We start from the raw sequence: 21,205 nt of genomic DNA, 5'->3' as shown, positions 1-21,205 counted from the left end.
AAGAGTCGGACACGACTGAGCGACTGAACTGAAATTTGGTGCAGGGTATTATTTGATTAAACTCATATGTTAAGACACTTGTTTAAGTCCCTTTAATTTATAAAGAGAGCAAAAAATTGGTAGGTCCCACTTGACCGCAGTAAAAGGAAGAGTAAACTCCTTCTGTATAAGGGAAGCTTTTACTCCACCCTACAGCAAACCTATTGTGGGAGGGGTCTCCCTTCTATCCTGGACCACTGCCTGACACCAGTTGAAAAGAAACTCCACATCCTGCTTCCTTTACTTTCTCCTTTGTTCTGATTCCATGGCTCTTCAATTTTCTAAGGTAATCCCATTTTCCATGATTTCCCTGTTTTCTCTGGTGTTGCCATGTATGTACTAGTCACTCGGTCGTGTCTGACTCTTTGTGACCCCATGGACTGTAGCCCACCAGGCTCCTCTGTCATGGAATTCTCCAGGCAAGAATACTGGAGTAAGTAGCCATTCCATTCTCCAGGGGATCTTCCTAACCCAGGAATTGAACCCAGCTCTCCTGCATTGCAGGCAGATTCTTTACCATCTGAGCCCTAAGTATCTTCAAATTTATCAAGCATGAATTCTAACATTCGATATGGAAAGTATTGTCACCATATCCATGATGAAATTTCTAGCCAATTGAGGATACTTCTTTTAAAGGATCAGTTTATATAGTAAATCATTAACTTGGGTTTCTAGAACTGGAATTCTGATCTAGAAGTTGTAAAGAGATGAGGGAAGGAAGAGAGAAAGTCATTAAACTCTTATTTTTATCCGTGGGAATTCTACTCTTTCCCCTCATTTCACAGACTGTAAGGAAAGACCCAGCTAATATTCACTGGTACCATGGACCATCTAAGGACATCTGATTTCCTGTCTTTGGAAAAATATGATAAAGAGAGCATCTTGTCTCTTGCCAGGACTTCTTGTATTTTCATAATCAGAGTTAGAACCTACTATCCAAAGAGGAATCTGGCTGAGAGGAGGTGCTATTCCATTCCACTGATTCGAGAAGAGATATGTCTCCTCTACCTGTGGATCTGGAACATTTTCCAAATTGGGAAGCAGCTCTGCTCCTAATATAAACTTCAGTGAACTGACTAGATAATAATTCAAATAACAGGCTGATGTCAGCTTTGTACAAACTAACATAGGAACCTTAAATTGTGTGCTACAGAAACTTACCTAAAGAGTGCCTAGAAGTATTTCAAGTACTCAAGTACAGAGGTATTTCAAGAAGTATTCATGGTACTGTATTACATAGCTCCAAAAAGGAACTTTGGTTGGATACAGTGCCAGGAATACAGACAGCTATCAGGATTCAGTGATAGCTGAAAAAATTTAAGCTTGCAGGCAACACTGGACACATTGTTATATAGACTGGGAGGTAGAGAACAGAAGAGAATAGTCTCTGAATTGTCTAATGTGCACCCCTTGTCCAAAAGTAGAGCATGACTGTGAAACCTTTTCTAAGTTGAAATGGCATAAAACGAATAAGCATTTACCTTAGGACACATCTTGCTAACAGATGCACAGAATACAGATAAAGCACGGATGCTCACAGTCACACTCAAATATAGGCTTGATGCTGAGGGTAGTTCCCAGGAAAGATAGTGCCACTTTCCCTGCTTGGAGTGGGTGTCTAGGCTCACTGCCAAATAAACACTGAACACTTATTTTCGCTTTTCACCTTTTCTCGTAAAAGCAAAATCTTCTTCAGATTTCTTTCAGTTAGCAAAAACAGAGGCAACAGAGGATGAGCTGGTGGATGGCATCACTGACTCCATGGACATGAATATGAGCAAACCCAGGGAGATAGTGAAGGACAGGGAAACCTGGAGTGGTGCTGCAGTTCATGGGGTTGCAAGGAGTCAGAGATGACTTAGCAACTAAACAACAACAACGTATGTTCCACCTTTTATAAAAGCAAAATGATGTAAAGCAAACTTTGGATAAGTAGGGTATACCTTTATTTATCTTTGAATTGCTCTGGATGGAGTCTTTTTCCAGTTTTCTTTAAGCAACTGGCATAAGCACCAGAAGACAACTTCAGTCTTCTGACTTCATATTTGTTCTTTTGTCATACATCATGCTTTATTACCTTTCAGTTCAGGTCAGTTCAGTCACTCAGTCATGTCCAACTCTTTGCAACCTCAAGGACTGCAGCACACCAGGTTTCCCTGTCCATCATCAAGTTTCTCAAACTCATGTCCATCGAGTCGTTGATGCCATCCAACCATCTCATTCTCTGTAGTCTCCTTCTCCTCCTGCCTTCGATCTTTTCCAGCAGCAGGGTCTTTTCCAATGAGTCACTTCTTTGCATCAGGTGGCCAAAGTGTTGGAGCTTCAGCTTCCAGTCCTTCCAGTGACTATTCAGGACTGATTTCCTTTAGGATTGACTGGTTTCCACTTATAAATAGAAACATAATGAACTTGTGTACAACAGGCCCCAGTAGTTGAAACAGCTTAAGTATTTACGTGCTAAAATGTTTCCTTTATAGGAGTCATTCCTCTAACCCTACTCTCCACCACAAATATTTTGGTAAATACACTCTGAAAACAAACAAGAAAAAACTTGTAGACTTGTAGGCTTTTAAAATGAAATTGTATGCCATGTTCCAAGAATGATTACTGATTATCACTTTAAATATGTTAATTTGGGGAGAGAGGAGAGTATTTATTTTAGACAAAAAATAGTGAAAAGTTAGAAATGCTGATTTAAGAAAAGATAGTGATAAATTGAAGCTATTTCAGAGAAAGGGACTAAAAATAATAAAAGCCCTCAAGGAATGAATATTTTCAAAACTGAAAGAATTTAAGAGTCTAATATGACAAACAACAACCAGTCCTACAAATACCTCTAGGGAATTGGATTCCAAAAGTCTGTATTGCTCAAAGGAGGGGAAAAGGAAAAACGCACAATAAAAGTTACCCATAGGGGGAAAAAAATCTGAACTTTTAAAATGAAATGTTTTAAATGGTTTTACTTAGTTCAGCTCTCAAATGCCTGAAGACATTAAAAACTAGCCAAGCAAAGCATTTGTTTTCAGATAATAAGCTCTAATCGAGTAACTAGGGTGGGGTTAATGATTTATTATGTCATACATTTTGACTCTCTTATGTCTGGATCAGGAAAAACACATTTGGAGTAGTTTAGAGCTGTTTAATATACCTATAACCAGCATTCACTTAAGTGAGCCCAGAGTAGGACAGACCCAAAGCTTGAATAAGCTCAAGAGTTCCATATTATTTTATAGAAAAACAAATCTGTAAAGATATTATTTTTTGGGGTCTGAAACTGATCCATAGTAAGGCGTTAAAATGGATAATGATTAATTTTCATAGGCACTGATTTCCTATACATTCTTTTCCGGAAGCATTGATGGTTTGGAAGGAAAGAAAATCTGTAAATCTTTTATACCAGGAAAAAAGATAACAAACCAAAGGACTCTTAAATGTGTCACGTATACATGAAAACATAGTATCCCAAGGATGTCTCTTGGTATTTTCAAATAGGGAGAAGAATAAGCCAAGAGTGGCCTTTTCCTACCACCCTCCAAAATCAACCCCATTTTCTGTTCTTTGCACTCATAGCGATGTGTTTGATATTTAAATATTATGCTCTTGAAATATAATAGAATTGTCTGCATACAGACTGTCTAGACAGGGCAGGGACTATGTCTGTTTAATTTCATTTTTCATAGCAGCTAGCAGTCTTGAACAAATAAATACTTTTGATGATGATGTTGATGTGAGTATAATAAGCAGGTGGCCAGAATGGGGGGGATAAAGTTTGATATCCTAACATTAGTGCTGTACAGTGCATGCCTGTAACACTGAGTGCTATATAAAATTTATAAATGTACAGCTATTTATGGAAGAAGAAATTATTTCACCACATTTCATGTTTCTTAATATTGCCTTGTTAAATTTGTTTACATGGAGAAGGAAATATCAGTCTGCCTATTCAAAAATAAGCAAGAATTCCTACTCACTTTTCCTACTGTCTGAAATGAAAAGTATTTTTATAAATCTGTATTTTAAAGAAGAAAAAACAGGTTATTCAACAAGGTTTTGTAAGATTCCCTGATTAGGAAGCTATCAAGATTTAGATTTCCTGCAAGATTTTAAGAAAACAGAATAGGAGTTTCTACAATGAAAGATATGTGTTTCATTTAATCAATGTGTTAGTCATTCATTCTAAAAAATATTTGAGTACTGGTACATAATAGCAAGAAAGCCAAATAGTCAAGGGTCTTCATCCTCCTGGAGCTCATACTTTAGTGGAAAGGAAGAGACCAAAATAAAAGAATCAGTAAGCATAGTAATTGTGCGGTAGTTTGAGCATTCTTTGGCATTGCCTTTCTTTGGGATTGGAATGAAGACTGACCTCTTCCAGTCCTGTGGCCACTGCTGAGTTTTCCAAATCTGCTGGCATATTGAGTGCAGCACTTTCACAGCATCATCTTTCAAGATTGCTCAAAATTCTCCAAGCCAGGCTTCAGCAGTATGTAAACCGTGAACTCCCAGATGTTCAAGCAGGTTTTAGAAAAGGCAGAGGCACCAGAGATCAAATTGCCAACATCCGCTGGATCATGGAGAAAGCAAGAGAGTTTCAGAAAAAACATCTATTTCTGCTTCATTGACTATGCCAAAGCCTTTGACTGTGTCGATCACAATAAACTGTGGAACATTCTGAAAGAGATGGGAATCCCAGACTACCTGACCTGCCTCTTGAGAAACCTGTATGCAGGTCAGGAAGCAACAGTTAGAACTGGACATGGAACAACAGACTGGTTCCAAATAGGAAAAGGAGTACGTCAAGGTTGTATATTGTCACCTTGCTTATTTAACTTATATGCAGAGTACATCATGAGGAACGCTGGGCTGGAAGAAGCACAATCTGGGATCAAGATTGCTGGGAGAAATATCAATAACCTCAGATATGCAGATGACACTACCCTTATGGCAGAAAGTGAAGAGGAACTCAAAAGCCTCTTGATGAAAGTGAAAGAGGAGAGTGAAAAGGTTGGCTTGAAGCTCAACATTCAGAACACAAAGATCATGGCATCTGGTCCCATCACTTCATGGGAAATAGATGGAAAAACAGTGGAAACAGTATCAGACCTTATTTTTTTGGGCTCCAAAATCACTGCAGATGCTGGTTGCAGCCATGAAATTAAAAGACGCTTGCTCCTTGGAAGGAAAGTTATGACCAACCTTGATAGTATATTGAAGAGCAGAGACATTACTTTGCCAACCAAGGTCCGTCTAGTCAAGGCTATGGTTTTTCCCGTGGTCATGTATGGATGTGAGAGTTGGACTGTGAAGAAACCTGATCGCCGAAGAATCGATGCTTTTGAACTGTGGTGTTGGAGAGGACTCTTGAGAGTCCCTTATACTGCAAGGAGATCCAACCAGTCCATTCTAAAGGAGATCAATCCTGGATGTTCATTGGAGGGACTGATGCTAAAGCTGAAACTGCAATACTTTGGCCACCTCATGCGACGAGTTGACTCACTGGAAAAGACTCTGATGCTGGGAAAGGTTGGGGGCGGGAGGAGAAAGGGACGACAGAGAATGAGATGGCTGGATGGCATCACCAACTCTGTGGACATGAGTTTGAGTGTACTCCGGGAGTTGGTGATGGACAGAGAGGCCTGGCGTGCTGTGATTCATGGGGTCGCGGAGAGTCAGACACGACTGAGCGACTGAACTGAACTGAACTGAAGCATAGTAAATAAATTATGCGATGTACTTGAAGGTCATTAAGTGATGGGGAAAGAGAGAAAATCTGAGAGGATAAAAAGTAGTGGGAATCGCAATTTTGCGTAGAAAAGTCAGGGTAGGTCTCACTGAGAAGGTGATATTTGAGCAAAGACTTGATAGAAGTTGAGGTTAATTAGACACTTGGAATCTGAGCAAAGAAAATTCCAGGCAACAGCAAGTGTGTCGTGTAAAAAGTGTATTCTCGGAGTGTCCAAGGTGTAATGGGAATCCAGTGTGGTTGGAGCCTAGGGCAAAAGGAAGACAGTACGAGATGACCCCTACCTCTGTCTGTGATGAGGGGTCTGGCTTTTAATCTGAGTGAAGCCATTGCAGTATCATGGCAGAGACGTGACACAATCTGCTTTTTGCTTTAATAAGATCCTTCTGGCTGCTCTGACAGCAGTCTCTTGGAAAGCAACAGTGGTAGAAGGAAGATCAGTGAGGAGACTATTTAATAATGCTGGAAAGACATGATGGTGGCTTGGCTGAGATTGTGGTCAGCTTTTGTATACTTCTGTGGATAGAACCAGCCTTTCCTGACGGATTAGATGTGGGAGTCAAGGATTATTCCAAGGCAGTGGTTCTCAAAGTGTGGTCACTAAATCAACAAAATATCAGCATCACTGGGGAACCTGTTAAAAACATAAATTCTTTTACTTCCTCCCCCCCTCCAAAACTATTGACTCAGAAATTCTGGAGGGTGGAGCGCTAATAATCTGAGTTTTTAAATTTTGCTTATCATCTATTTTTTTTATTTATTTTTGGCTTCACCACGTGGCATGTGAGATCCTAGTTCCCAGACCAGGGATTTCATTCCCCTGAAGTGGAAAGCATAGAGTTCCAACCACTGAGCTACCAGGGAAGTCCCTAATCTGGTATTTTGATCAAGCCTTCTGATGAGTCTAATGTACACTCAAATGTAAGAACCACTGCTTTAAGATATGGGGCCTGAAAAGGATGGAGTTGACTTTGACTGGTATAGTAAAGAGGAAACAGGTTTGGGGGTGGGGGCGAGGGGAATTGGGGATTTGGCTTTGGACATGATGAGCTTGTGATGTCTTAGACATACAGCTGGTATGGAAGCAGTTGTATATATGAGTCTGGCGTTGGAGAGGGCAGTCTGAGTTGGAAATAGAAACTGAAACATTAATTATGTTTCTGAGCACAAAATATCATATTAGATTGGATAGCATCAGTGGATAATTACTGTTTAGTAGTTTCAGCTTAACTTCAAGTAAAAGAGACAGAAAGACAAGTAATACAGCCAAATATATTCTTAAGGAAAGGTTTCTGCTTAAGGGTGCTAAGAGATTTGAGAACTTTAGGGGGTATATTTTTCTGAGCTTCCATCTATTTTTTGTAGAGGAATCTTTTACAGTAATTTTTTCCCATTTTACCATCTGTACATTGAATTTTCCTAATGTTTTCAGGGAAAATCTCAGAACTACTAAAATTTTTCTAAAGTCATCAAGTAGCTGATGAATTTCTATATACATTTTCATCATAGAGTAGCAATCCCAAATTTCTAGAGGATAGCGTGGTGGTGGGTTTAGTCGCTAAGTTGTGACCAACTCTTGTGATCCCATGGACTGTAGCCTACCAGGCTCCTCTGTCCATGGAATTCTCCAGGCAAGAATACTGGAGTGGGTTGCCACTTCCTTCTCCAGAGGATCTTCCCAACCCAGGAATCGAACCCAGGTCTCCTGCACTGCAGGCAGATTCTTTACCCACTGAGCTGTGATGGAAGTTCAGAGGATAGGGGAGATGCCTTATTAAGCAATGATAGTTTTCTTTCACAGTATCTTTTCTGGAGGGTAAGTGATTAGAGCAGGATGGAGGGAAGATCCAATGTTCTGAGGAATATTTCAAGGTAGGAGATTGCAGTGAGAAGGATCGATTTCTTCCGTTACAAAGTCCATGTAGTCACCTGCAATATAATTTCCAGGATTTTCTTGATACTGTCAGGTATAAATATTGACTTTATGAATAAAAACCTTCCCTGGTGGCTCAGATGGTAAAGAATCTGCCTGCAATGCAAGAGATCCGGGTTCAATCCCTGGGTCATAAAGATCCCCTGTAGAAGGGAATGGCAACCCACTCCAGTATCCTTGCCTGGAGAAATCCCATGGGCAGAAGAGCCTGGCCGGCTACACTCCACAGGGTTGCAAAGAGTTGGACACAACTGAGCAGCTAACACATTCTTTCACTTATATGTAACACCATGGAATCAGAATGTGGCATTTATATCATGCCACTCATGTAATACTTTAAATTAAACAGCAACATTAGCAGAAAAGGCCAACCACCGAATATTTAAGGATAGAGGCAAACCAGAAGGCCATCCCTCAGGAAGGTAAATGTCATCTTTAAAAAGAGAAAAAAATAAACAGTCAAGTTTTTCCTGACCCTAAATCTGTAATCTGTATATTTTTTTCAAAACCATTTTAAAGGCCTGTCTGATGTTGCCACCTTAGCTGCTGCTATATAATCGTCCACGTTTCACCCAGTGAATCAACTCTGGGAAGCCTTACCCTCTCTTGTCCCACAGTGTAATCTGATCCACCTGTCATCATCAGGGGACATCTGGGATCCATCTTATCTTCCCCACTGGCTAGTTGATTAATCAGGAAATGTTTTGAATTGAATTCATATATGGCAGAATTCCACGGACTTTATGAATTATAATGGAAGCACATTAAAGGTCAGTTTGTATTTTTGTGCTTTTAAAGAAAAAAGAAAACTCTGACGTGGTTAGAATTGAGTGCTTAAAATTTGGAGTGAAAAATATATTAAGTGGCTAAATGCAGTAATTCATGGGGTCATCCGACTATGTTAAATAAAATATTTTTCTTTCAGGGTAAGGAACTTCTAGCTCAGTAGCCTGACACAGTTGTCAATATTCAGGCATTATAGTTAGTTGGAAAGAGAAAGTCAAAAAATGTGTTCTTTTGCTCTCTCTCACTCTAATTCTATTGGATTGTGACTCTAGCTGAAAGCTGGGGATCTTTAGTCCAGAGCATCCTTCTCACACCATGGTTTTTGCCAGGTTCTTGGTGGGGGATATATTTAGTTCAAATAGCTACTAGACTTCAGCAATTTTGTCTTCATCATTACTGCCTATGAGATATTTTAAAGATAATGCCCAGGATAGAATGTCAAAACACTTAGGGCATCAGTTTCTAAATCTGATTTTTAGGAGGATCAGAAATTATAGTGCTTTCATGGATCAAACTATAATTCAGAACTAAAAATGATGTACATGATGAATCTCTATACAAGTAAGAGTTATTTTGTTGTAATTATTATGATAGTGTGGGACAAGAAACCATGATGACTTCGCTTGAGTTACCATTCCTGCAGCTGGGTGATTCCAGATGCTTCAGGGGTTCAGTGAATGTCTTGAACTATGCTTGAGATGTTTTGGGTTCAGCAAAAGAAGCTTTTGCCAAATGTTTCTTCACTTAATTTTTAAACATGTGTATTTCAAGGGAAATTTGATTCATATGTTTCTGATTCATTTACACTTAAATCATCAAAATGTTATTTTGTAAGAGCTATTTGATGTCCAAGAAGCTTTCTGAACCTGTTTTATAAATCCTCTTAAATCCTTTTTCTTAAAACAGGAAGTTGCATTTTGCCAAGTACAAATAAACTCAAATGTTAAAAAGGTTCAAGTTCAGGTTCCAATTCTAAACTCCAGGTTTTAAGTGCATCTCAATTTAGCAAAATATATTTTCCCACCCACAGAAGTAGGGGCAGGAGGAAAGACCGTAGTGATGCAAGTGAGTAGAGGTGTTCACAAACATTATTATTCTCAGAGATATTTCTCTAGCTGAGAAAGTTTATAAAACCTGTGGCAGGTGTTCTTGGAGCTAGTAGATATAGGTGATTTGAGAACAGGAACATCTGTCTTCTTGTTGATTTTCTGTGATATGTTTAAATATGTCTGCTTTTTCTCACAGAAAAGAAAACCTAGAAGTCTTAATAGTTTAACTTCACTTTTTAAAATTTTACCTTTGACTGACTTTCAGACTTACTTATTTTAGTAGAGATGAAGACTCAAGGCATTTTGTTGAGCAGGAGGGATTCATAAGAGACTATAGTTTTATGTCTGTACTAAGGTGATGTAACTTCAAATTTAAAATGTAATTGACATTCTTTTCTAAAAATTGGATAAATGTAGAAAATTATCTCAGGTCCCTATTAAGAGGTCTCTTAACTATATATTATCCTTATAACTTAATGCAGAGGTGATTCACTCTGAACCTGAAAGCCCCTTATGGCTGATTCACTTTCATTTATTAAAAGAAAGTAAGAGCAATTATAATGGGGTTGGGGACCACTCTAAACAGTTTGCTCGATGTTCTACTTTATCAGTATTTCTTCTATCCAGTTCAGTTCAGTTGCTCAGTCGTGTCTGACTCATTGCAACCCCATGGACCACAGCATGCCAGACCTCCCTGTCCATCAACAACTCACAGAGTTTACTCAAACTCATATCCATCGAGTCAGTGATGCCATCCAGCCATCTCATTCTCTGTCGTCCTCTTCTCCTCCGGCCCTCAATCCAGCATCAGGGTCTTTTGTTCAAAAGTCAGCTCTTCACATCAGATGGCCAAAGTCTTGGAGTTTTGGCTTCAACATCAGTCCTTCCAGTGAACACTCAGGACTGATCTCCTTTAAGATGGATTAGTTGGACCTCCTTGCAGTCCAGGGACTCTCAAGAGTCTTCACAACACCACAATTCAAAAGCATCAATTCCTCGGTGCTCAACTTTTTTTGTAGTCTGACTCTCACATCCATACATGACTACAGGAAAAACCATAGCATTGACTAGACGGACCTTTGTGGCAAAGTAATGTCTCTGCATTTTGGACTCTTTTGTTGACCATGATGGCTACTCTATTTCTTCTAAGGGATTCCTGCCCACAGTAGTAGATATAATGGTCATCTGAGTTAAATTCACCCAATCCAGTCCATTTTAGTTCACTGATTCCTAGAATGTCGACGTTCACTCTTGCCATCTCCTGTTTGACCACTTCCAATTTGCCTTGATTCATGGACCTAACATTCCAGGTTCCTATGCAATATTGCTCTTTCAGCACCAGACCTTGCTTCTATCACCGGTCACATCCACAACTGGGTATTGGTTTTGCTTTTGCTCCATCCCTTTCTTCCTTCAAGAGTAATTTCTCCACTGATCTCCAGTGGCATACTGGGCACCTACCGACCTGGGGAATTCCTCATTCAGTATCCTATCATTTTGCCTTTTGATACTGTTCATGGGGTTCTCAAGGCAAGTATACTGAAGTGGTTTGCCATTCCCTTCTCCAGTGGACCACATTTGGCTGTGGTCCATGTGATCAGGTCGACTAGCTTCCTGTGATTATGATTTCAGTGTGTCTGCCTTCTGATGCCCCCTGGCAATACCTACTGTCTTAGTTGGCTTTCTCTTACCTTGGGCGTGGGATATCTCTTCAAAGCTGCTCCACGAAAGCGCAGCCGCTGCACCTTACCTTGGATGAGGGGTATCTCCTCAAGGCCGCCCCTCCTGACCTTGATCGTGGACTAGCTCCTCTCGGCCCTCCTGCGCCTGCGTAGCCACCACCTATTGGACGTGGGGTAGCTCCTCTCAGCCGCCGTCCCTGGCCTCAGGCGTGGGGTAGCTCCTCACGCCGCGCCGCTTTGCGTGGTCGGTTGCACCGGGGCCGGTGTCTGTCGCGTCTGCGCCACCAAGGCAAACCATTCAATATTACAGTAATCCAGGCCTATGCCCCAACCAGTAACGCTGAAGAAGCCGAAGTTGAATGGTTCTATGAAGACCTGAAAGACCTTTTAGAACTAACACCCAAAAAAGATGTCTTTTTTATTTTAGGGGACTGGAATGCAAAAGTAGAAAGTCAAGAAACACCTGGAGTAACAGGCAAATTTGGCCTTGGAGCACGGAATGAAGCAGGGCAAAGGCTAATAGAGTTTTGCCAAGAGAACGCACTAGTCATAGCAAACACCCTCTTCCAACAACACAAGAGAAGACTCTACACATGGACATCACCAGATGGTCAACACCGAAATCAGATTGATTATATTCTTTGCAACCAAAGATGGAGAAGCTCTATACAGTTAGCAAAAACAAGACCAGGAGCTAACTGTGGCTCAGATCATGAACTTATTGCCAAATTCAGACTTCAATTGAGGAAAGTAGGGAAAACCACTAGACCATTCAGATATGACCTAAATCAAATCCCTTATGATTATATAGTGGAAGTGAGAAATAGATTTAGGAGACTAGATCTGATAGACAGAATGCATGATGAACTCTGGACGGAGGTTTGTGACATTGTGCAGAAGACAGGGACCAAGACCATCACCGTGGAAAAGAAATGCAAAAAAGTGAAATGCCTGTCTGAGGAGGCCTTACAAATAGCCGTGAAAAGAAGAGAAGTGAAAAGCAAAGGAGAAAAGGAAAGATATAAGCATCTGAATGCAGAGTTCCAAAGAATAGCAAGGAGAGATAAGAAAGCCTTCCTCAGTGATCAATGCAAAGAAATAGAGGAAAACAACAGAATAGAAAAACAAGAGATCTCTTCAAGAAAATCAGAGGTACCAAGGGAACGTTTCATGCAAAGATGGGCTCGATAAAGGACAGAAATGGTATGGACCTAACAGAAGCATAAGATATTAAGAAGAGGTGGCAAGAATACACAGAAGAACTGTACAAAAAAGATCTTCATGACCAAGATAGTCACAATAACGTGATCACTGACTTAGAGCCAGACATCTTGGAATGTGAAGTTAAGTGGGCCTTAGAAAGCATCACTACGAACAAAGCTAGTGGAGGTGATGGAATTCCAGTTGAGCTATTTCAAATCTTGAAAGATGATGCTGTGAAAGTGCTGCACTCAATATGCCAGCAAATTTGGAAAACTCAGCAGTGGCCACAGGACTGGAAAAGGTCAGTCTTCATTCCAATCCCAGAGAAAGGGAATGCCAGAGAATGCTCAAACTACCGCACAATTGCACTCATCTCACACACTAGTAAAGTCATGCTCAAAATTCTCCAAGCCAGGCTTCAGCAATATGTGAACCGTGAACTCCCAGATGTTCAAGCATGTTTTAGAAAAGGCAGAAGCACCAGAGATCAAATTGCCAACATCCGCTGGATCATGGAGAAAGCAAGAGAGTTCCAGAAAACCAGCTATTTCTGCTTCTTTGACTATGCCAAAGCCTTTGACTGTGTGGATCACAATAAACTGTCGAACATTCTGAAAGAGATGGGAATACCAGACCACCTGACCTGCCTCTTGAGAAACCTGTATGCAGGTCAGGAAGCAACAGTCAGAACTGTGCATGGAACAACACACTGGTTCCAAATAGGAAAAGGAGTACGTCAAGGCTGTATATTGTCACCCTGCTTATTTAACTTCTATGCAGAGTACATCATGAGGAATGCTGGGCTGGAAGAAGCACAAGCTGGAATCAAGATTGGCAGGAGAAATATCAATAACCTCAGATATGCAGATGACACTACCCTTATGGCAGAAAGTGAAGAGGAACTCAAAAGCCTCTTGATGAAAGTGAAAGAGGAGAGTGAAAAGGTTGGCTTAAAGCTCAACATTCAGAAAACGAAGATCATGGCATCTGGTCCCATCACTTCATGGGAAATAGATGGGGAAATAGTGGAAACAGTGTCAGACTTTATTTTGGGGGCTCCAAAATCACTGCAGATGCTGATTGCAGCCATGAAATTAAAAGACGCTTACTCCTTGGAAAGAAAGTTATGACCGACATAGATAGTATATTAAAAAACCAAGACATTACTTTGCCAACAAAGGTCTGTCTAGTCAAGGCTATGGTTTTTCCAGTGGTCATGTATGGATGTGAGAGTTGGACTGTGAAGAAAGCTAATCGCTGAAGTATTGATGCTTTTGAACTGTGGTGTTGGAGAAGACTCTTGAGAGTCCCTTGTACTGCAAGGAGATCCAACCAGTCCATTCTAAAGGAGATCAATCCTGGGTGTTCATTGGAAGGACTGATGCTAAAGCTGAAACTCCAATACTTTGGCCACCTCGTGCGACGAGTTGACTCACTGGAAAAGACTCTGATGCTGGGAAAGGTTGGGGGCGGGGGGAGAAGGGGACGACAGAGAATGAGATGGCTGGATGGCATCACCGACTCTGTGGACATGAGTTTGAGTGAACTCCGGGAGTTGGTGATGGACAGGGAGGCCTGGCGTGCTGTGATTCATGGGGTCGTGGAGAGTCGGACATGACTGAGCGACTGAACTGAACTGAACTGAATGTCTCTGCTTCTTAATATGTTGTCTAGGTTGGTCCTAACTTTCCTTCCAAGATGTAAGTGTCTTTTAATTTCATGGCTCCAGTCACCATTTGCAGTGATTTTGGAGCCCCCCCAAAAATAGTCAGCCACTGCTTCCACTGTTTCCCCATCTATTTGCCTTGAAGTGATGGCACAAGATGCAATGATCTTAGTTTTTTAAATGTTGAGCTTAAGCCAACTTTTTCACTCTCCTATTTCACTTTCATCAAGAGGCTCTTTAGTTCTTCACTTTCTGCCATAATGGTGGTGTCATCTGCATCTGAGGTTTTTGATATTTCTCCCAGCAATCTTGATTCCAGCTTGTGCTTCCTCCAGCCCAGCATTTCTCATGATGTACTCTGCATATCAGTTAAATAGACTGGATAACAATGTACAGCCTTGACTTACTCCTTTTCCTATTTGGAACCCATCTGTTGACCCATGTCCAGTTTTAACTATTGCTTCCTGACCCGCATACAATGTCTCAAGAGGCAGGTCAGGTGGTCTGGTATTCCCATCTCTTTCAGAATTTTCCACAATTTGTTGTGATCCACACAGTCAAAGGCTTTGGCACAGTCAGTAAAGCAGAAATAGATGTTTTTCTGGAATTCTCTTGCTTTTGCTATGATCCAATGGATGTTGGCAATTTGATCTCTGGTTCCTCTGCCTTTTCTAAATCCAGCTTGAACATGTGGAAGTTCATGTTTCACATATTGCTGAAGCCTGGTTTGGAAACTTTTGAGCATTAATTTGCTAGTGTGTGAGATGAGTGCAATTGTGCGGTAGTTTGGGCATTCTCTGGCATTGCCTTTCTTTGGGACTGGAATGAAGACTGACCTCTTCCAGTCCTGTGGCCACTGCTGAGTTTTCCAAATTTTCTGGCATATTGAGTGCAGCACTTTCCCAGCATCATCTTTCAAGATTTGAAATAGCTCAACTGGAATTCCATCACCTCCTCTAGCTTTGTTCGTAGTGATGCTTTCTAAGGCCCACTTGACTTCACATTCTAGGATGTCTGGCTCTAGGTAAGTGATCACACCATCATGATTATCTGAGTCATGAAGATCTTTTTTGTACAGTTCTTCTGTGTATTCTTGCCACCTCTTCTTAATATCTTATGCTTCTGTTAGGTCCATACCATTTCTGTCCTTTATCGAGCCCATCTTTGCATGAAATGTCCCCTTGGTATCTCTAATATTCTTGAGGAGATCTCTTGTTTTTCCTATTCTGTTGTTTTCCTCTATTTCTTTGCATTGATCACTGAGGAAGGCTTTCTTATCTCTCCTTGCTATTCTTTGGAACTCTGCATTCAAATGGACATATCTTTCCTTCTCTCCTTTGTTTTTGCTTCCCTCCTTATCACTATTTGGAAGGCCTCCTCAGCTATTTGGAAGGCCTCCTCAGACAGCCATTTTGCTTTTTTGCATTTCTTTTTCTTGGGGATGGTCTTGACCCCAGTCTCCTGTATAATGTCACGAACCTCCGTCCAGAGTTCATCAGGCACTCTATCTATCAGATCTAGTCCCTTAAATCTATTTCACACTTCCACTGTATAATTGTAAGGGATTTGATTTAGGTCATATCTGAATGGTCTAGTGGTTTTCCCCACTTTCTTCAGTTTAAGTTTGAATTTGGTAAAAAGAGTTCATGATCTGAGCCACAGTCAGCTCCTGGTCTTGTTTTTGCTGACCGTGTAGAGCTTCTCCATCTTTAGCTCAAAGAACATAATCAGTCTGATTTTGGTGTTGACCATCTGGTGATGTCCACGTATAGAGTCTTCTCTTGTGTTGTTGGAAGAGGGTGTTTGCTGTGACCAGTGCATTCTCTTGGCAAAACTCTATTAGCCTTTGCCCTGCTTCATTCCGTACTCCAAGGCCAAATTTACCTGTTATTCCAGGTGTTTCTTGACTTCTTACTTTTGCATTCCAGTCCCCTATAATGAAAAGGACATCTTTTGGGGGTGTTAATCCGTCCATAGACCACATTTCTTCTATACTGCTGAATAATTAAGTGATTCTTGGAGTGACAGGTATTATGCAACTGAAAATGCTTTGCTTAAAAAGTATTAATTACACTCTCAGTTCAACCATGGAAGCCCCCGGGCCGCAGCCACTGGAAAATATGTTAATTTTACAAAGCTGATTTTATTAAACTTGCTAAACAAGGGGGAAGAGCACCTTGACAATCTGTAATTTCTCAAATGGATAATTTAGGGAAGAAGATGTGCAGAGTTTCGGGGCCATAGTTAGTCACAGGTTTGTTTCAGGATGCAAGCTAATTAATGAGGTCAGTTGGAAAATGGTAGGATTTGTAAACTGGGATTTGCGATATTGTCTTTGGAACATAAGTTCATGAATAATTAATATTAAATTAGTTTGTGCTCTTATCTTGGAACACATGGGTCTGAAAGGAGCTGGTGTTAAAACATTTAAGTTTAGAGAACTTGTGCTACATCATACAATCTATTGTTCTGTGATTTATAGCATAGGATTGCAGATTGTGGATTTTATTTCTAAAAAATAAAAACAAATCGCCTATCAAAACAAACAAAGTACGACACACACATATTGACTTGTTTAATGACTATTAACTTTTTTTCATACAATATTCATAATCACTTAAGCCCTGTTGAGTACCTATGTATCTGTAAAATACAATAAAAATTATCCTTTTCCTTTAATTCTTCATCTTATTCACTCTCAAAATGTATATGATACTAACAGTGAAATGTCTTTCAGAATTTATATTGTATTTTGAGCTAGTTTAATATCATCTGACATGAATCTTTAGTTGTCTACACCCAGTTTTGCCTAGAAAGAATTTATGCCTTCTGAAATGTTAGAGCCTTATATGCTGCTTAGTAGTAACGAACACTAGTGGTAAAGAACCCACTTGCCAAGACAGGAGATGTAAGAGACGTGGGTTTGATCCCTGCATTGGGAAGATCCCCTGGAGGAGGGCATGGCAACCCACTCCAGTGTTCTTGCCTAGAGAATCCATGGACAGAGGAGCCCAGTGGGCTACAGCTCATACAGTAGGAAAGATTTGGACACAACTGAAGCAACTTAGCATGCTTGCAGTAACACTGAAATTTGAGAAAAGAGACAGTGTTCATTTTGTAAAATAGCATAATGCAATTCTCCTAAGCTTATTTACATGCAAATAGATTTTCAGAGGAAAAAACCTTGTTAAAGAGAACTCTTAAAAAGGATAACGAAGTAATCAGGTGTTGGCTCTGGTAAAGTACCTATCTGCAATACAGAAGACACAGCTTTGATCCCTGGGTCAGGAAGATCCCCAGGAGTAGGAAATGACAGCCCACTTCAGTGTTCCTGCCTGGAAAATCCCATGGACAGTGGAGCCTGGCGGTCTAGTATCCGTCAGATCTATTTCAAGCTGGTTTCTTTCCCATTTTACTTCTATCGGAAAATATTCTTCAAGCTGATGACTTGCTCAAATTTCTACATTTTGAGAGCCGAATAATCCTGTGACCTTTTAGATGCTATGGGAGGATCCATCTATGGTGATAGAACATTTACTTTGTTTCCTCTGACTTGGAGCTTTCTGCTGCTCTAGGTTTCTGTTTGAGGCTTTTCTTTTAACCTATGCTTCTCCCACCCTTCTTTTTCTTCTCCAGGACTGTCCGCCAGAAGCAGGTGATTTCCGAGCACAGCAGTGCTCAGCTCATAATGATGTCAAATACCATGGCCAGTTTTATGAATGGCTTCCTGTGTCTAATGACCCTGACAACCCATGTTCCCTCAAGTGTCAGGCTAAAGGAACAGCCCTGGTTGTTGAACTTGCACCTAAAGTCTTAGATGGGACTCGTTGCTACACAGAATCTTTGGATATGTGCATCAGTGGTTTGTGCCAAGTAAGTGCCAACTTCTCTGCATTCTATTTTTCTGGAGGGATTTGTGTCAATAGCTTTGGTGTAGTCCTGCTATCTGAATAAGTGTTACTTTTTCTAGACTTGATAAATGATGACCCATTGGAAAATTGAGGTTCAACATTAGTTAAAACTCCAAGAGCTTTATTTTATGTTAAGGAAAAGTGGGCTAGAGTTTTGCTTTCTTTCCTGATTTCTCACTTGAATATAGAAGAATAAAATTTCTTCAATATTGTGTGTCACTTTTGTACTAGATTTTGAAATTACCTCTACTTTGGTTGTTCCTGAAATAATGGTGTGTGTGTGTGTGTGTGTGTGCGTGTGTGCGTGTATGTATATCTGTATTTGGAGGCATCAACTTTCATTTACTTGTAGCTTCAGAGTTTCTCAGGTAAGATTTCTTGTAAAATCTCCAAGAGTACTGTAGGAAAATTTGTTGTTTCTTTATCATGATTACAATTTTATTGAAAATTTAGTCAACTGCAGGAAAGGGCATGCCAGTGCCAACTTTCAGGTCAAAATTTCAGCCAGAAAAATCTTTTAAATGGAGATGGCAAAGAGGTTTGATTTTTGGTATAAATTTATCAGCGTCTACTTTAGTGGGGGAGGTTCAGCAGTAAAAATTGCAGGAGACGCAGAATCAGTGTCTGGGTTGGGAAGATCCCCTGGAGAAGGAAATGGCAACCCACTCCAGTATTCTTGCCTGGAGAATTCCATGGACAGAGGAACCTGGCAGGCTACAGTCCATGGGGCCGTGAAGAGTCGGACATGACTTAGCGACTAAACTCCAACGACTTTAGTGGGGAGTTAGTAAGATGAGGGAGAGTTAGTATGTTTGCTGTCTTGATTTCAAAGTCTATGCTTTGGATCAGGATGACAAGCCAAGTTTCAGGAACAAGCAGTTGCTAAAGTGCTATACTTTACCATATGATGTTATATTTCACAAAGTAGACATTTTGAGAATCTTTGCCTTTCCCAAGAAGACACTATTTGAAATTTTTATGTCTTCAGAATTTCAGATATCACAATTAATAATATAAGAATAAACTTAAAATGTGTTTCAGTAATTTGTTGTTTCAAATTCACATTTCTTTAAAACCTAACTCTATTCAGACGTAAAAGGAGTAACTGTAGTGCAAATGACAACAAGATACATGAGATGCCCTACAAGGTTCTGTGTATGTGAGAGGGACACAGACATATTAAGCCTTCATGAGGTCTGGAATCATAAGGCAGGGAAATTGTGGCAAGTCCAAGCACTTGTTAGGTAACAAAATGGAGTGATATTTACATATCTGAAGGTTTTGTGTGAATTTCAGATATGAATTTAAATATAGAGTCTTACTGCTTTAAAGCTGGGGAAAGCCCAAAGGTGATCTAATCAGCAACCTAAAAAGCGGTGTATTTGAATATCATTTGTGATATTTGGTGTTAGTTTCTTGGTCTAAGACTCTCAGTTTCTATTGAGATGGAATTATAAAATATGCAAAAGCTTTGGGAATGATAGAACTATAAACCAAATAGATACAGAAAAGGGACTGTGTTGTTGGGAATGCAACTAATAATAATAATTTCTTTTGTATGTATACTGTTTGAACAAAACAAGACAGTTTTCCATTTTGTCAATGAGAAAAAATGAGGGACCAGAAAGTGTGTGTGATTTTCTACAAGTTGGTCATGGCAGAAATTTCAGGTCCCTTGATAATCTAGTCCAAAGTTGTAGGTACTATATTACACTGATGAATGAACCAAAATAAGCAAGATAGGCTGGCAAATTAGGTTTCATTTGTTTTTGTTGCATAGGAATTCAGCAGGGCCTCTTGCTTTCCAGATTTATCCTGCCATCTGGCTTCAGGTATGTTGGCAAATGAAGCAACAGTAAATATGCATCCCCAACTTAGATTCTTAAAAGTGTGACCTGTTAGATTTGGGGGCAAATGTAAATTACAGAATATCTGAAAAGAATGGTGACTTATATGTGGCAATTGTAACTGGTTTTTATTATTTTCTTCATTTACTTGTCTTGTTATAGGCAATAGTAGGGTAAAGGAGATGGTAAAGTTCAGATTGTATCTAGGCACTAGCAAGTAGCAGAATATCCCCAGCTACACAGTAGGGAGAGAGAGAGGTATTTGGGGAGTGAATCATGGTGGCTTGAATGGTAAACAGGGTTATGGTCAACAGTAGTGGCCAAGAAAGTGTTTTGGTGGAAAATAGACAATCCAAGCTCTTTTTAGAGCTATAGTATAGCTCTTTTTATAGTTGAGTACAGTTATAGGATGCTTGAAGTGGACCACTTATAGGACCCTGGAGGTGAGGAGACCAGCTGAAAAAGAGACTCTTAGAGCAGCCAAGATGGAAAAGCATGAGCCTGGACCAGGCCAGTGACAGCAGGAACAGAAAGGAAACAGTGCCTAAAACCAGGAAGAAGTTTTCATTTTTACTATTACAAGAGCAGGGGAATAGTTTTTTAAAACAAAAAGAAATACATCAAATTAATCATGCTCAGGGAATCAAAATCTATCACTTTTATTATGAATTTATAAGGGATATCATTTTGGATCCTTGTTACCATTACCATAATAGCCTGTGTTTTCATGATTAAAACCTACTTGGGTTTTATAAAAAGGAGGGAAGAAATAGAAAGAGACCACAATAAGAGAGGAATATGATAGAAGCTTTTCCAAGTGAATAACAATAAAAATGTGCATAACTTTGCAGATAAAAATTGTAACATTATCCCTTGGTGGGGAAGACCCCTGGAGAAGGGAATGGCGATTCACTCCAGTATTTTTGCCTGGGAATTCCCATGGACAGAGAAGTCCATTCATTCACATAGAGTCAGACACAACTGAGCAATTAACAAAAACACACAACATTATCAAAACGATGAAATAATTGTTTATCTACCAAAAAAAATGATGATAGAGGAATAAAGATGGAATACTTAAATGCAGTATATACTCTTTCAGAAGGAGAAGAGTGAAATTAGTCGCCAAAAGAAAAGCCCTCACTGCTTCCTATAAAAAGTGGACATACATAAATTCCATTCTACTTAGAAAAAATTCCTTTATTCAGGCTGTAGCTGTATATTGGTGATTAGTATTTGTGGTTTGTAGTAAGAAACATTCAGAAAAAAATTTTTCATTTTTAAAACATTGTCAAAAATCTTAATGCTTACTGAAATATGCAGTTTTTGTAAAGAACTTCTCCTGG

General features: G+C 39.9%; 1 protein-coding gene across 1 annotated transcript in view; it reads left to right on the top strand.

Moving 5' to 3' along the window:
* The window catches only part of ADAMTSL1 (ADAMTS like 1), a 529,587-nt gene that overhangs the window by 127,244 nt on the left and 381,138 nt on the right, over window positions 1-21,205 (top strand). Inside the window, exon 4 of the mRNA XM_088837881.1 lies at window positions 17,738-17,974. Within this exon, the coding sequence (XP_088694007.1) occupies window positions 17,738-17,974 (237 nt within the window). The remainder of the gene's footprint in view (window positions 1-17,737; window positions 17,975-21,205) is intronic.

The sequence above is a fragment of the Moschus berezovskii genome, chromosome 7, assembly GCF_049115385.1.
Source record: "Moschus berezovskii isolate FMDL1 chromosome 7, NW_MosBer_1.0, whole genome shotgun sequence".
Lineage (NCBI taxonomy): Eukaryota > Metazoa > Chordata > Mammalia > Artiodactyla > Moschidae > Moschus > Moschus berezovskii.
This window is presented reverse-complemented; position numbering and strand designations above follow the sequence as displayed.